The sequence below is a fragment of the Hemiscyllium ocellatum genome, chromosome 31, assembly GCF_020745735.1.
Source record: "Hemiscyllium ocellatum isolate sHemOce1 chromosome 31, sHemOce1.pat.X.cur, whole genome shotgun sequence".
NCBI lineage: Eukaryota > Metazoa > Chordata > Chondrichthyes > Orectolobiformes > Hemiscylliidae > Hemiscyllium > Hemiscyllium ocellatum.
In genome coordinates, this window is record NC_083431.1 from 28,812,261 (window position 1) to 28,830,362 (window position 18,102).

The following is an 18,102-nucleotide window of genomic DNA, read 5'->3' on the forward strand; positions in this document are numbered from 1 at the left end:
ACCATGGATTGCCACAAGGATCAGTGTTGGGTCTACTACTTTTCATCATTTATATAAATGATTTGGGAGTGAACATAGGAAGTATAGTTAATAAGTTTGCAGATGACACCAAAATTGGAGGTGTAGTGGACAGCGAAGAAGGTTACTTCAGATCTTGATCAGATGAGCCAATGGGCTGAGGAGTAGCAGATGGGGTTTAATTCAGATAAAGGCGAGGTGCTGCATTTTGGGAAAGCAAATCTTAGCAGGACTTATACACTTAATGGTAAGATCCTAGGGAGTGTTGTTGAACAAAGAGACCTTGGAGTGCAGGTTCATAGCTCCTTGAAAGCGGAGTAGCAGGGAGATAGGATAGTGAAGAAGGCGTTTGGTATCAAAGAACAAAGAAAACTTACAGCCCAGAAACAGGCCCTTCGGCCCACCAAGCCTGAGCCGATCTATATGTAATGTCTCAAACTGTCGGTCAATTCCTAAGCATCTGTATCCGTTTACTCCCCATCTACTCAAGCATTTATCCACATGCATCTTAAATGAACCTACCGTGCCTGCCTCTACCACCTCTGCTGGCAACGCGTTCCAAACGCCCACCACCTTTATTGGTCAGAATACTGAGTACATGAGTTGGGAGGTCATGTTGTGGCTGTACAGTATGTTGGTTAGGCCACTTTTGGAATATTGTGTGCAATTCTGGTCTCCTTCCTATCATAAGGATGCTGTGAACTTGAAAGAGTTCAGAAAAGTTTAACAAGGATGTTGCCAGGGTTGGAGAATTTGACCTACAGGGAGAGGATGAATAGACTGGGGCTGTTTTTCCTGGATTGTCTGAGGCTGAAGGGTGACCTTGTAGAGGTTTATAAAATCATGAGGGGTATGGATAGGATAAATAGACAAAGTCTTTTCCCTGGGGTGGGGGAGTCCAGAACTAGAGGACATAGGTTTGTGTGAGTGGGGAAATATATAAAAGAGACCTAAGGGGCAATTTTTTCACACAGAGGGTGGTGTGTGTATGGAATGACCTGCCAGAGGAAGTGGTGGAAGCTGGTCCAACTGCAATATTTAAAAGGAATTTGGATGGGTTTATGAATAGGAAGGGTTTGGAGGGATATGGACCGGGTGCTGGCAAGAGTGCTGGAACTAGATTAGGTTAGGATATCTGATCAGTATGAACGAGTTGGACCGAAGGGTCTATTTCGGCGCTGTACACCTCAATGACTCTATGACTATGACTATGTCTCTAATACTGCAGGGAAAGCTCAAACCTGTGTTGTACTAACTCCGTGAGTTAGAGATGATGATAGAAATAGAAAATCACTATATATCCTTCAAGACCATGGACTCAAAAGAAAATGTAACCTTTCAACAATTACAAGAGGATGATTTAGACTAGAATGGCCCATGAGTCAGTGAACAGAATTATACGTTAGTGTTACATGAGAAGGAGCAATGTCACAATGACACTGTAACCTTCGATGACACTGTGTACATTTAGATTATAAACAATAAATATTTAAAGATTCTCTTTTCGTGTTTTTCTTTCAATACATGCAGCACTTCATTTATTTTTCATTTAGCTCTGGAATGTGGCTGTTATCAGCAAGAGTGAATTTATTGCTGGTCTCTAATTATCCTCAAAATATATTTGTGGATCTTCTCTTTAAATTCCTGTTACTTTTCTTGTGACCATGTTCTGCCAATTGTTCACATTAGACATGGAATTGCAGGATGTTGATCTGGCAATGATCAGGTGAACTGCAATATATATCCAGCTGAGAATCTCATGTGAGTTTGAGTTAACGGTGCTGTCCACCTCAACAGTGGAAGTCGCAAAATAACAGTGATGAGCTGCGTCTGTGCATCCTGTCAAAGGAAAAAAATACCCTTTGGTCAAAGTAAAGATTTTAAACAACAAATTAAAACTTTCATACACACTGAGTTGTGTGGAAATTGAACTTGCTTTACATCAGTGAGTCTTTCTCTGTCATTATGTTTCATCACTGCCAACCGTTTGAAGGTTGCAAGTGTAGCATTTGGCTGTAAAGACTACAATTTCCATGTTATTAATTTGGTCAAAGGCAAACCATGAAGGAAACATTTAGCAAATCAGGGATTCAATCTTCTTTGTTGCAGCATATCTGTTCAATGATTGGTGCTGATTTGGAAAATGATATCGACTAATGGGGGAAATGAAAAAGATGCAGGAGGAGATAGGATAATTTTATAGATATTTGACTATTATTTAATAAGGCAATGCAGGCCAGAAAAAAAAATTGATTTCCTTACTGTATTAACATTTGGAAGGAAACCAATGTACTAAAACTGAGTGGAAAAGCCATCTGGCTGTGTGTGCTTGGCAGACACCTTAAAAGTTAGTGTCAGGTGCTACCATAAATGTTGGAGTATAAGCTGAACATTGAAGCCTTGCAAAATCTTTCTAGTTAAAGTGGTTGACTTATATGCCAAGTATAAAAGTAAACAACTAGTACGGGAGGTTGCCAAGGCTGGCCTTCTCCATTCTGGGTGTGCTCTGTAAGATCATTTCTTAACCTCCTGTGCACTTTCACAACACAGTCCACATTGCCTGCTTGATCACTTCCATCCTGTCATTAGATAAAACCTGCATTTGTGGGCTGAAAAATTGAAGGGAACTATTAATGTGACCATAGTTGACAATGGTGGGCTTATATGCAAATATAAAGGGCTGAATCTTACAATATTTTGGCTAAGTGTCACTTTTCTTGAGTTCCACTGTGGGTTTCTCTCTGTGAGGCCTAGTGAGTTTTCTCGCATTACTGTCCCAAACACATCTCATTAATGATCCACCCCACCCCATCACACCCTTCTTAGCTGATGTTAGTTAGATTCTGCCATTTGCTGTAGCTCAAAGAACCCGCCACTACCAGGATATGCTGGCATATACTAGCATCCCTGGCGGTGGTGCCATATTTAGAAAGCCATTGGATACCCTGATGAATGCTGCCCTACAAAGTTTCTAAGATTTGCCCCAGACATGACAGAGAAGGGGAGATTGGTACCTGGCTTTGTGGAACTCCTGGTGGATAAGGTGGTGAACTTCACGCAGATTTGTCTGGAGAGGCCGTGATCCCATGACAACCCATTCAGGATAGCACCCAGATCAGTGCAGTCTCAGCCATCTGGAGGAATGCCACATACTGGAGAGAGAAGGCTAAAAACCTCCTGTGACCAGCCAGAGTAGATGCCATAATTTTCTCTCTGCTATTTCCCACTCAACCTATCTCTGCTGCTGCACCGAAGCAACCCTGATAGAAATGGATCGGAGATGTGCCATGCAGGTCCAAAAAGGCATATATTCAATGCTAAAACCTGTGAACATGGGCTATGTGTGGCTGCGGTCTATGGAGTGCGCCCTGAGATTATGGCTAAACATAGCGGTCCAGAGGAGCAAATGAGAGTCACCAGGTACCCGTGCTGATTTGCATGTCAGGAATTCTCTGCATCAACTTTCTATTTGGTGGTAAAGGAGCCTGCATATAGTGAGAGGAGAGTCAGTGCTAATGAGGGTGTTAATGATCAATAATCCCCACGAACAGGATTCTTACTGTCCCCTAGCGAGAATCTTGTCTCAATTCCCAGAGCTCTGTAAAGAAATGGACTTGTTGCTCCCAGTGTCAAGACAGGCCTTGTTTGACATCTCGTGGTTCTCCCAGATTTCCCATCCATGTCATTACCAGTGTTTCTGTGAGCTGCTTTATATGCTATAATTTATGGTATTTCTATAATAATCTGTAGTTTTTTGTAACGGTGATTATTAACACAAATGGATTTTGTGTGGGCTGCTCATGGTAGATCAATAGGTTAGAAAGACAGTGACATTACTGCATAAAATAGGCATTGCATATAGATAATGAGGGAACATTTTACATCTTTGTCAATTACCTAATGGTCATGGGCGAATTTCATTATGAAGCATTTTCTCTTAACAAGGTGAGGCACTGTTTTAAAGCTGCTACAGAGCAATGTCCTGATGTTTATTGGAACCTAATTGATATTGCTCAGGACTGTTTAGCACCCCCCAGCTCATGACTGCTGGCAAAACCCACCATTATCTGGGTCGGCAAGTAAAGAATTGATGCCAGACTTAATTCTGCTGAGTCTCTCTCCTGTTTTGCATATGTGTTCAAATTCATCTGAAGAAGGTGACAAGGGATTCTTTCTTCTCTCTACCTGCTGCCTGCCCACACACCCATAATGCAGGTGAAGAGATTGAACTGGCATTGCTCATCAGAATTTTCTCTAGATCCCCCTTTGTAAGCCACAATGGTGAATGTACTTAAATGTTGCATGTGAACTTTGCATTGTCAGGATTACATATTATGCCCCAACAAAGATGAAATAATGCTTTGGAAAGAGGCAAATTGAAAATCATATTTTGCAGATTTAATATGGAACATCTCAATTGGCCCTGTAGTTTAGTTAAACTGAGGCAAAATGTTGTAGCATTGTTTCTGGGTAGAGAAGACTTTCCAGCAGTGCTACTCATGTTGTACAATTTACCACAACCATGGGATTGAATGGATATGGGACACTTCCTTTGAGTAGGCATTAAGTCCTACTCCACACTACACTGTCCCCAAGTGACCTGTCCAAGAACATTTCCAGCTGTCTCTTTTAGCTTGAGTTTGAGAATCCAAAATTTCACTTCAAGAAAGTAAGATCACATGTGTGAAGCAAGTAAAGCTGGGGAATGAGACATACTGGTTTGACTGCTCTGATATACTTCAAAATGGAGGATCAGTGTATACAAGACATTCATTTCCAAGTATTGCTGGCCTTTAATTGGTCTTTCCTTCAATGAGACTAGTAAGAAACAACTAGCTTTCTTCCACTAATAGTTCAAGCTAATAACTGTATCCCAGCAGTTATCATTTATGATTAGAATTAAGATAATTAAATGAAAAATTTGAGATGCACTTTTAACCACAAAATGTACAATAATTTGAGATGTGTCATTTCTGGAGACTTGCCTTCAGTTTTTTTTTAATGTCATAAGCTAAAGAGATCCCTTGGCTATACTTGTTTTGGTGTAAAGTCATGCAGAAAATTGGAGATTTCAAATATATTATACCTTGAGCAGAGTTAAGAATGTTTTGTGGTAGTTTTTTGATTCTTTATTATCTCGTGTGATGTGGGCATTGCTGACCTTGAACTCAATGATTGCTAGGCCATTTCAGGGGGCAGTTAACATTCAACCAGATAACCCATATGTATGGAGTCACGTATTGGCCAGACCAAGTAAGAATTGCAGATTAGGACATTAGGGAATCACATGGGATTTTATGGCAATCAATAATAGTTTCATTGCCACCATTACTTCATAGTACAGACTTACTAATTGTGTTCCGATTAGTTCCTGTGGTGGGATTAAAAGGCACATGTTGCTAAAAATTGCCCCTGCCCAGAAAAGAATGGCCACACTGTGAATGAATAAGTTACCTTTTTGTGTTTCTGCTAACTCCAGGCATTTAGAGTCTGAAATAACTAGACAGAGACCAGATCCAATCACTAAGTCACCCTTTATTTACAAGCGCACAGTACTTTAGCTGTGGCCAGCCAGCTCTGAGTCAGTCCTCAACTCAGGCGATTCTAAACGATTGGTTGTATCTTATTTTTATAAGCAACCTGTACAGAGATGGTATTACACACTTCTAGAGCAAATGGGACTTGAACCTGTGCCTCCCAGTCCAAAGGTAGGGACACTACCTCTGCACTGCTCAGCCAAGGCTTTCCTGATTGGCCCAGGTTAACAAGCGCAAACAAGAACCTCGTAATTAACAAGGTCAGCCTGGTTCCAATCACTACAGAGTCCCTTGTGGAAATTCCAAAGCTTGGGCTTTTAGGCATAAGGACAATAATTGCTTTTGAGCATTTTTTAGTTTTGCTTTACTAAGAAATTGGTAAATGTACCTTAATATAATATACAAATAGTGTGAACCTTTTGTTTAAAAAAAATCACTTTCACTGATTTAAAATCAGGTTACAAGCCAAGAGCGGGCAAGTTGTTTCAATTTTATTTTAAATAACACATTTTCGTCCTTATTAATCAAATTGTACCAAATTACAATTTTAAAATGTATCAAGCACATTTCTTAAAGCAAAGCTGAAATTAAAAAGGAAACCTTCTAACATAGTGCCAGCTCATGGCAGGTTTTGTAGTTGATGATATGTAAATAATTTGAATGGAACCCAAGAAAAAGATCTTTTCAAACAAAGTGTAACTTACACCCAGATCACGGATTGAGTACAAATTGAAAATTCTAGTCTTTTCTGTTGTAAATAGACCCCTCGTAGACCTATGGGATTTTAGTCATTAAGATGTGAAAACAAATGACCAAATGACCCTCTGAAAGACCATATTCACTCCTTTTTTAAAGTATTTAGAATGTATTGCTGTATTAGTATTCAGTATTTGGTTATACCGTTGTGATGCCAAGGCTACAGGGCTATTTGCCAAGTGCTGGAAAATGGGGTTAGAATAGTTAGGTGGTTGGTTTTGACCAATGCGGATGCAATGAGCTGAAGGGTTGTCCTAGATTTTCTAGATCTCTGTGATTCTAAGACTCTGTGGTTATGACCTAATGGTTATACCATAAATATATTTTTGTATTAATTAGGGCTATATCCTGCTTTGATAGGACACAACACCAAACACAATTATTGAGAATAGGTAACAGGCTGTTTTCACAGTGTGCTTCCTGAGAACGTGATTTCATTTGTGGGAATAAAGAATTAGCATTTGCTCAATGTGCACCTGTGACAATGCTTTTTTCAAACACTTGCTCGGTAAAGTTCTATCTATTCATGAACATGTGTCAATCCAGCTGTGCCATGTACATTCACTGTACTGAATATCTAAATTAAATTGGGGAAAATCCTGATCTAGCCAGGTGATACTGAAATGCAAGGCAGTGTTGTTTCCTTACAAAAGTCTGACAGGAGAATAAACATTTCAAACTTCCTCATTACCAATAGTTGCATGTGTCTAGAAGCAATTTGGTTCCCTGATTATGGTCAAGAATGGGACAGTAATGCTATATAAATGATAATGAATAAATTATAGTTTCCTCTACTGTTACACCCACCTCCAATTTTGTCCTAGTCTCAGAGATAGGTGATTAGAGATTGCAGCAGAAATAGATGCAAGCCTTATCCAGGAAAGTACTTTTGGCCTTATAATATCACTAGATCTCAAAGCCCTTTTTAGTAACATTAGCTTGGTGATCATTAATGACTATGCATTTCTCCCAGTGCTGATGGAAACTTTTAATATCACTGAGGGGGCCAGTTCCCTGCAAACATCTGCTTTGAAAATTGAAAGGAAAGGATTTTACTTCTGACTACAACAGATTTTTTTGTGCCATTTCTCAGCTTTCAATCTGGTCCATTTTTTCTTTCTGTGATGAAAAAGAGGGACAGGTACAGTAACACAGAGAGGAGCTCTGTGCCACCATATTTAGTCCTTTAAGGAGTCCAGGGAGGAGGAGGGCTGATCGTAGCCAGAGTTACTGCGCTCATTGTATCCACAGGTCCTGATTGAGACCGAAAACTTTTAAAAAGAGATATGAGCTTCTCAGTGATTAGCACAAACAAAATCACATAACAAGATTTCATGTCTTAAGGTGGGAAACTAACAAATAAACAAAAATCAACATTAACTAAGCATGACTTTATGGACAACCAGCTTACTAAATAACAGAAAAGGAATTCCCTATTTCTTGTATTAAGAAATAATAGTTTAGAGTGTTGACCAAACAAGCAAACTCATGAATAAATATATTATAGTCAAGTTGTTGAGCTGGAGTTTGTGATCAGTGGCAAAATAACAGTGTTTGCCAATGACTTTAATGAAACTTGACCTATTGACATCTTTCATGATTTTATAAATGGTTGCCTCTCTACCCCATAAGCTCCATTTGAAAAATGTCCTAGTCTATCCTTATAACTCAGACTCTCCATTCCCAGCAACATTTTGATCAATCTTTTCTGAAGCTTCTGCAGTTTAATAATATCCTTCCAATAACAAGACACGGTACTCCAGAAGAAACCTCACCAATGTCCTGTACAACCTCAATTTGATGTTCCAACTTCTATAATCAAAGCTCTGAGCAATGAAGGCAGGCATGCTAAACACCTTCTTAACCACCCTAAATATTTTGTTTAACAAATAAAGTATGTGGAATTTATCACAATGGAGATCTTTGATTATCACCAAATATAGGTATTAACATTACTGTTTCTGGGCCACTAAAGCTATTTAGAAACAGTTATGATTTAGTTTGGTGCCAGAAAGACCATTACCTCTCTTTCATCAAGATTTAGTTTTTACTAAAGGATTTTACAACAAGGCAAAGGTTGTAAGATTGAAGGTTTGTATCCATTCAGTGAATTTAAATTGATTGCATGCTGGGACCTCAACAGTAGTCTCTTCAGAAACAAAGATTCACTGGCAGCAACTTTTGCATAATAAGAATACGTTTTTAAATAATAAGCCATCTACCTCTGCATGTATAAATCAAATTACATGACTCATCAAATACAGACAATAACATTAAATTATTTTGTATTGTTTGGTTTTAGGCCAACAAACTAAGGACAAAGACTTTACGGAATACTTTGAATCCAATTTGGAATGAGACTCTCACTTACTACGGGATCACTGATGAGGACATGGTACGGAAGACATTAAGGTAAAATAAAATTTTAAAGTCTCAAAAATTTTGAAGCAGTTTAAAACTTTTAGGTATGAAGAAGGGAAGATCTCATAATTTAAGGAAAGGAAATGATTAAGTGTTCAGAGAAATGAGAGTAAAATGGCTGGTCAAAATAAATTTCTAAAAGGCTTGGTGAACCTCATAAAAGATTTTGATGTGAGATGAATTCCTCTTTTTGTCTATGTTTTGTACTGTGCAAGCCAGCAATCTGTGAATATTGTAACATTCAAGGTACAGGCAGTTCCAAGAAATTGCTATGTTTGATAGGTCCAAAATATCAGTTACATTAAACGAACAAAGGCTGAGCTTCTTGTAAGATTTTCAGTAGGTCACACAGCTAAGTTCAACTGAGCAGTCATTTGGAAGGAGGCAGTCAGAGGAGAAATTTATTTCATGCAGCCTGCTGGTTAATCAAGCACTTAAGAAGCAGCTCCATTCTGAAGATATGGAGGACTCTCTCTCTCTCTCAAGCACAAGGTAATTATAATCTCTCAGGCTGCTTCAAATGTTGGAGCGAATGTAACTTCCAGAAGTTTAAATAATGAAGGTGGGCTTATATTAGTAATGTTAAGAATTTGCATCATTATTATTTTTCACAACTAAGGAACATAAGAAAATTGTTTGTTCTCTCTGTAGCAATGTTATGTTATTCAATTGGCCACTTAGTTTGAAGTTAACCAGTTGATGGTTGTGAACTGTATCTTGTCTTGTTAATGAATCACAACAGCTACCTTCAATAAAGACTGGAGAAATCTCATGGTGTATAATAGTTGTCAGTAGCTGGCATATTTTCTGTACCATCTGTGTAATGCTTTCATCCAGCAACTTGTTGGACAGTAGACAGTGCACTTCAGATCATCTGCTAATGAGGGTTTCTGGTAACATTGAACTGGAAAGGTTATCAAGTGCAAAAGAATTAAGAACACTGACAGTTATGATTAGGTGATGGAATATTTCCACAGATTGAAACGGTGATATGTCAGTTTATGAATTTATGAAATGGTATTGAGGAATTAAAGATGAATATATAAAAATGGCAATGATGAGAATGTGGAATAGGCAACCACAAGGAGTAGTTGAACCAAACAGCAGAGCTGTATTTAAGTGGCACTTCGATTGCAAGCTGAGGGAGAAAGGAATGGAACAATGTGCTATTGTAATGTATGAAGGGAGATGGGAGGTAGCTCATTTGGAACATAACTGCAGACATAGACAATGTTGGGCTGAGTGGTGTCATTCTGTGCTATAGAAATGAGACAACATTACTATTAAATAGAACATAAGCCATAAACCACAGTCAAAGCAAAACCTGTTCTTTAAAAGGAGATGAATATATAATTGTTTGAAAAAGAAAAAATGCCATAGTGGCAGCAAGTGAGTCAGAGGATGGAGTCCAGTTACAGCTCATGCAGAAAAAAAACGCCACCTGAGATGTAATGGATCACACGGTAAGTTTTTATTTGTGTGGATTCAGTCAGAAATTTATGAGGAGATTTTATTGGTAGAAAACTACGGAAAAAGGGACATTTTTGAAGTGATACTTTTGCTTCTTTTAAATGTTGAATATGTATTACAGTCCTCTAAACCTGTTGTTAGATAGCAACCTGAAATGTTCTAACTGGCAATATTTTCGATTTAAATAATCAATCAATGCAAAGTTCAGTTAAACTGGCATTCATCTTTTCCAAATTAACTATTTTCCTCTGTTAAAATATTCTTGATATTTACTAAACCAGCAAATGACAACTGCAATAAATAACAGACCACTGTTTTCATGAGAGTTAGTTAGTGTTGAGAGAGAAAGACAATTCTAAATGATAATGAAAATGGCCTGTTTGTTATTTATGACTTCAAATAAAACATAATCAATGTGGAGTCACCATGTGCTTCTCTCAGTCTCTTCTTGCTTGCTTTATTACAATTAGCCAGTATTTCTTCATTATATAACATGGATTCTCATGAATATAAATATGGAAAATAGTGGAAACAAAACATTATGTGATAATACTGAAATGAATTTCTGTTGGAAATTGTGATGTTTATAACATCTTGTCAAAGGTCAGTGGTATTATTTAGACATACTTTAGTATAATTTGTATTGATTTCAATTGATTTCTCCAAGTTATCAATAAATATGATTAGAATCATCAGTGAATAAGTGGCAAAATTTTATTTTCTTTCTAACATATGAAGAGCCTCCAGTTTGTAATCATGGAATTGTACATTTTATGTTTAAAAGCAAAGTATTTCATCTCAGAAAAGTCAAACATCATTGTCAGACTTCTAAGGATCATGCATATTGTCCCAGTTCAAACGATTGGGAAGCATTACCCTGAGATAATACACTCTATTACATTAAAGTGAAACTTTGCAGCTCATCTTCACTTAATTTTGAGGTAGAATCCATTAAATATTCAACACCATTGCTAGAATATTGTCAGAGTTGCTGTGAACGTGCATACCTGACCCTGCATGTTATCTATTGTATTGTCCATTGAAGCTTTTTCATTAACATGCTCTGTACTGCAGCTGCGTCAACATCTATTGGTTCTGAATACTGTTAACTTGCTCAAGGATTACTTCTTTTGTTTTTCAGTGGTATTTCTTCACGGACAGCCCCATTCATTTACTTTAAGCCCCTTACACATTTATTTTGAAGGTGACCTAGTTATTTAACCGCAGCCCACTGACCAGTTTTTAGTGGTACTGTTGACTATCATTACAATAACAGCTTTTCACACCTGACCTGACACCACTGAAGCATTACAGACATTCATTTTGGCCATATATCCAAGAACTGTTTGTAGAAGATAAGCCATGAAATTTACAGATTTTGAAGAAATAAATCTTGTGTAACTGTCCTGTGTTGAGAGGCTCTGGTTCTATTCCAAATTTTACTGAAAGCACCCTCTTCACTGAAAAGTACGTTTAAATGGCTCATGATAAATCCAAATGCAAATCGACTGAAATCAACAAAATGTTTCATTTTTGATTTTTTTATCAAAATATTCTAAACGTCATAATTTGCTGATGGAAATTTTTTTTTCCATTTCATGCCTTGTTTTGCAGAATTTTGTAGCTATCTATTCATGAATGTTCCAGTTTAACGAACCAATGGATACTGGCTAAATAGTTCAGGCTAAACAGTCAAGCATCGAGTGAAATGGTTCCACTTCGTGCAATCACCATAATGGTCGGATTATTATGACAATGATCAGGTTGTACAAAGACTGTCTTTTAGTTGAACTCCATTAGCCATATTATTATCAAAAGTTAACATATTCATTTGTCTCAATTTTGCTTAATCCATAATTTGGCAACAAAAATTTTCTTTGATTCAATGAGCCAATTAAATTAATAGATGCATATAAACATTCTCTAAATGTGCAGCAGGAGTAATCAATGTGGTGGGTGGCTTGATGTGTTGGTGTATCTTGAACATTATTTTGCTCAGTGCTTTCATGCAAGTCTCTCTCTGTTAACCGTAACTAATTAACGTGGAGAAGAGAGTAATGTGAGTGAGGAGATGGTAATTCCTCACTGAAATGGCTGAAAGCATAGCTGCCTATTGTATAGCAAGTTAAAGGATCACAGAACAAAGGTTTATAGCTGGATGACGTTCCAGAAATGGGGAGCATTGAAGTCATGAAAGGATTTGAAGATGAAGTTGAGAATTGTAAATTTGAATGAAGGTCACTGAATGCAAGTGACAAGGACTTGGTCTGAGTCATACAAACAGAAAAGCTTTAAAGAGCTGAGGTAAATGGTAAGAGGGGGCAAGCGAGAGATACTCCTCCTCTTCTCTTAGCCCAGTCAATGCTTGAAAAGCACACACATGTTAGAGTCAGTTGTTCTTGCCTTTTTTTCAGATCATCTGAGGGATGGACAACACAATTCATGGTGTTAAATCTAAAACAGCTTAAATATGAAGCATGCAACCTCATAAAAATATTGACTCTGATTGCCCAAGCACAGGCTGCAATGGTAGTCAGATTGCCATGAGTTTCTTCCAAGACCTATGACCCACAGTGACCATTGAGGAACACCATCAGACTGGGGAGAGTCAGGGAAGACAGGACACAATTCCTTTTTAGGCATTAACTGCTATGTGAGAAATTTAAAGGTCCAGTTTGAATGTAAGTGAATGGGTTGGGGGGGGGGGGGGAGGCGGTGGGGGTGGGGTGGAATGAGATGGTGAGTTTGTAGTCAGGTCAGGTGATAGCTGGGTCATTTTGAGAGGAAGGGTCTGGGCTGGTCAGGGTGCTGTTAGATGGTCAGGGTGTGTGGCTTAGACTGGAAGTCATTATTAGGCTCTTTTGGAATGAAGACCTATACCCACAGGCTCTCTCATAGTCTTAGCAAGAATGTCACCAGCAATTCCCTACTGCAGTGTAATCAGAGTTCTACATTGTAGCAGACTTCAAAGGAATTGTTTGGGAAATTGAAAATTAAAATGGGCAATTCCTCCATGCTTAGAACCGTCCAAAGATCTCTATTTAAATTGGAGACCAGTAGAATTAAGAAAAAGCATCAAATACATAGTTGAATATATAATCTAACTCCTGAGCAACTGTTCCCCAGACACTTACAAGCCACAGACTATGATCAGACATTGCATGGCACTTCACCCCTCTTCCCCTATTCTGTCCCTTACCATTACCCTCCACCCCCTACTCCCACCCCTCTTTCTCCCACCAGTGTGAACCTTGCTGGACTAGACCTGTCCCATAAGTACACTCCTGGCACCCTTCCCACCTGTTCCAAATGAACACCCACATCCCCCCAGCCTCCACACTGGACACAGCCCAACCAGCAGACCCAACCCAACAGACCCTTGTCAAGCTAAGGCTCTCAATGGAGCAGACCCCCAGACTCAATGTCCAGTATCTGTGCCCCACCTACCCAGGCCACCCTAAACATCGCATCACGTACTCACCCCCCTTGCTACTTTGGACCCTGACACTGTACCCCGCTGGTACTCTACCCTAGTGTCACCCTACCTGCCAGGCACCCGACCCCTGCTGATCTGGCTTCCTGCACTGACACCCAACTCCTACATGCCTGGCATCCTATTTATCTGACACATTATCCGACTACCCATCAGGCACCCTACCCTCCCAGTACCTTCACCTTACACTTGTCTTTTCTACTTACTGGTAGCAGAAGCTACAACAGTGTCTGTCAGAACCTTTAAATTTCAGAATACAACTTTGAAAAGGGAGCGTGGTGTGCCTTTCTCTGACAGTCATGTGCTATGAGAGAACTACCAGAACACAACTATGGCTTCACATTTCTAGACCCACTGAGACTATACATTTTTATTAATTTATTATCATGATGCTAAGTGGGACAGTGGTGTTTACCTTGGACTGTGCATCAAAATCTAGTTGCTAGACTTTTCTGCAAGCTTACCAGCCTAACTTGTTTTTGGAGCCTCAGGATTCATTCAGTTTCTCTTCATGTAGCACCAGAAGTGACAAACAAGGAACAAGAATAAGCCACTTGGTCCTCCGAGCCCACTCCGCTATTAAGTGAAAGCACGGCTGATCTAATTTTAACCTCAGTTCAATCTTCCTGCACATTCCCCACAATCCTCCACCCCCTTGGTAGTCAAGAATCTATCGACTTCTACCTGAAAAGTATTTAAGATTCTGCAGTCACTGCCTTTTGAGGAAGGGAATTTAAAGACTCTCAACCCTCTGAGAGTTTTTCTTTGCTCATGTATGTGTTAAGTGGGTGACCTCTTATTTTTGAGCAATGACCACTAGTTTTAGACTCTCTCACAGGAGCACACGTCCTTTCGATATCCGCGCAGTCCCTTCAGAACCTGTCAGATGGTTGCTAATTATAGTTCAGTGATGACCGTGACAGCACAAAGTGGAAGGAGTGGGCCCCAAGTTTTCCTTCAGCTGGTGTAGGAATTGAACCTACACCTTCGATGTTATTAACTCAGCTAAAAAGCCCTACCCTGTCAAATTAGTGTTTTATTTGTTTACAGAGACATCTTTCTGTTCCGTGATAAATGAACTGCGAGTCTGAAGTCATAGATTCTCATAACACTGGAGTGAGGCAATTAGAGAGTCCCTGCTTTGTTTGGAATTAGTTTGAACTTCGACATTCCATTTAAACATCATGTGGCAGATTTTGACTTCAGGAGCTCATTGGCAATGGAGCAGGGAAATCATCCATCGGCCTACTCATCATAGACTTAACTTGGGGGTAAAGGCAGGAAGGCAATGGGTCTTACTCCTGCACCACCACTGGACTCGCACCAAGGGAAGGACATTGAACCCCATTCTGGATGTGAAGCTCAAGTCATGTTATGTCAAAACTAAATTTCTAATGTGAATCAACTGTAAAACTCTGACACATGCTTTGACACAGTGACCGTTGGGGTCACCTTTAAGGTTTGTTTTACAGATGATTTCACTCCTCCACCCTCCATCAAATTGTTTCTCTCTGGAAAAGTCAAAGCACATTGTGAGGTAGCTTCAATTTGAGCTGTCGTTTTCAGGAACTGTCTCTAAGCAACTGACCCAATTAGCTACTTATTATTGAGAGTCTTTGTCCAAATTTTAAAAAGTGATGCCCAAAACAATGATATACAGTCACTTGGCTCAAGCTGTAACAGTTAGCAAGTGGGCAGATTTGTTCCTAAGTTTTCTACACCGACCAAAATAGATTAGATCAGATTCCCTACAGTGTGGAAACAGGCCCTTCAGCATAACTACTCCACACCGACCCTCCAAAGAGTAACCCACCCAGACCCATTTCCCTCTGACTAATGCACCTAGCATTGCCAATTCACCTGACCTGTGGGAGGAAACCCATGCAAACACAGGGAGAATGTGCAAGCTCCACACAGACGCCCAAGGCTGGTATCGAACCTAGGACCCTGTTGCTGTGAGGCAGCAGTGCTAACCACTGAGCCACCGTGCCGCTCCATGAAGGGCTGGCAGGATCTGTCCAGTGTGATATTTTAAAGAGAAGTCTTTTTTTTTATGATTTCTACCTGTGGTTAGGGTAAACACTGTAAGACTATGCACACGCTACGGGTTATCTATAATTAAAAGGTTGACTCAGAGACTGAGATTTTCCATTTTGGAGTTATAGTCATATCTTAGTGTCATATCTGCCATGGTCCAAGATGACTTGTCTCACATGATCATTAACTTTTTGGCTCATCTTGTACGTAAGCAGGTTTTATCACAAAACAAGCACCATCTTTTGCAGATGGTGAGAGTAAAGTTTCACCACTGAACCACTTCTGTGGTTCCAGACCCAGGTAGTCCACTGAAGGGCACAGGGCACCCCTTCACCTATTGCACACCAGGAATTTGTCAGTAGACAGTGGTCTTTGTTCCGACTCCTATCCTGGAGATGTGTGCAAAATGCCGAAAGGTGGTTTCTCACTTCAATGATATTTCATTAATAAATCTGCCCCCCGTTGGAGCCAGAAGAGAGGTCCTCTTTCTACTTTTGAGGTGAGGAAGAAGCTGTCCCATCCAATCCGGGCAGCTGTAGTTCAGGTCACACTGGAGGTCAGTGCCTCGAGTTGACATCAGTAAAACGGGACCTGGCACAGGAAGTGACTGAATGATGCCCTGTGTTTTGTAAGGTACAGCCATCTTCTCAATGGAGCCTCATACCCAAAGGGTCATCACTCAATCTAACTGTTTCATAGCACAGCCATGTCACATTGGCATGCTCATCTTGCTGGTATATAGAGAAGATACGTACTGGAAGGCACACATCCACCTTATCGTGACAGTGTTGTAATGCTCACCCAGCCCTGCAGGTTTTTCTCCCTCACTCACTGGAGAGGTATCATCACCCGATAAGGCCTCATGCACATATTCTCACTACTGTTAAGCCTTTCCTTTCTCCTTTTACAGCATGGCACCCAACAGGAAGGAGAGGGCCCACACTGGTAGCAACCAGGGAGCAACCTTGCAGTCTGCTCTTCTCTGAGGAACTTCTGAAATAACATTGCTGCAAACCTAAGAACTTATTTAGATGAGTGCTAGGTATAAATGATCAGAGAAAGTTGGCAGCAGAGAGATTTTAAAAAAAAGACATGGGGGCAATTATTTTACACAGAGGGTGGTTAGCACTTTCTGAGGAAATGTGAGGACAGCTACAATTTTTAAAAGACATTTGGATAAGGACATGAATTGGAAAGTTTGGAGGGATATGGGCCATGAGAAGGCAGCTGGGACTAGCTTAGTTTGGGATTATGGTCAGCATGGACAGGTTGGACCGAAAGGTTTGTTTCTGCGCTGTATGATTCTAAGTGAAACCCCTCTCTCATATTTCTCTACATAACGGTTTGAGTTTCTTCACTAAGAAATTCTCTCCCACTGATATGAGTGATCAATAAGCAGCCAAATGAAAGCAGGCACAATGGCTTCCCTCCCCCACTGCCTCTGAGACTGATGCCATAGACAAGGTGACCACCTGCAGCCTCCATTAGAGACACTTTCAGGTCTGTGAATATTTTAGCTGGAATAGATTCGGGAATTGTTAAGACCATCACTGACATCTGTCCCTAGCAGATAGATGAAATATCCGCGGTCTCTGACATTTACAGGAACGCTGGAGACAGGCCTATGGTATTCCGTCAGATGTTCATTTGCCTGTTTCTGTATCAGGCAGTAATGTTGGATATCCTCTGAAGCAAAAGACAGAGGAGTACATTCATCTACTGTGGTAGCTCTGATATTCAAAACCTTTGCTGCTTTCATGAAAGGGTTGATGGGTAGCTTGGATACTCAGGTGCAGCAGAAAGCTGGTAGCGGCAGAATTTGCATTCAGGCCTACACTCCACTTCTTTAGCAATAGGTGATCAGCATCAATGATGTGACAAAAGGGAGATGAGGTACCTGAACTTCACTCCAGGTAACAGATTATTGCTTTGTTTTCCCAATGCCATTTGTCAGAGTTTGCTGAGTGCCATGTTACCTACATTACAACAGTGACTGTACTTCAGAAAGGCACTTCATTAGCTGTTGAAGACTTTGAGTTGTCTGATGTACAATCATTATTCAAATATAAGTTTTTTTTATCATGGGTTTTAACTTTATTGACAAGACTGTTATGTGACACTATATTGGAAGCTATTAGGAAAGCCTGCATTACCTGCATAAACAGCAAGCATCATCAACCAACTCTGTTATCTCACCAAAAATATCTCAACTGGTTAAGTAAATAAATCCATGCAGACTTTCCATAACTACTTTATGTTGGGGTGGCATGGTGGCCCAGTGATTAGCACTGCTACCTCACAGCACCAGGCACCAGGATTCAACTTCATCCTTGGGCTGTTGTCTGTGTAGAGTTTGCACATACTCCCTGT

At 39.9% G+C, this 18,102-nt stretch overlaps 1 protein-coding gene across 1 annotated transcript in view; it reads left to right on the forward strand.

The window, feature by feature from the left end:
* The window catches only part of LOC132830282 (double C2-like domain-containing protein beta), a 264,612-nt gene that overhangs the window by 131,792 nt on the left and 114,718 nt on the right, over window positions 1-18,102 (forward strand). Inside the window, exon 4 of the mRNA XM_060847825.1 lies at window positions 8,614-8,723. Coding sequence (XP_060703808.1) covers window positions 8,614-8,723 — 110 coding nt within the window. The remainder of the gene's footprint in view (window positions 1-8,613; window positions 8,724-18,102) is intronic.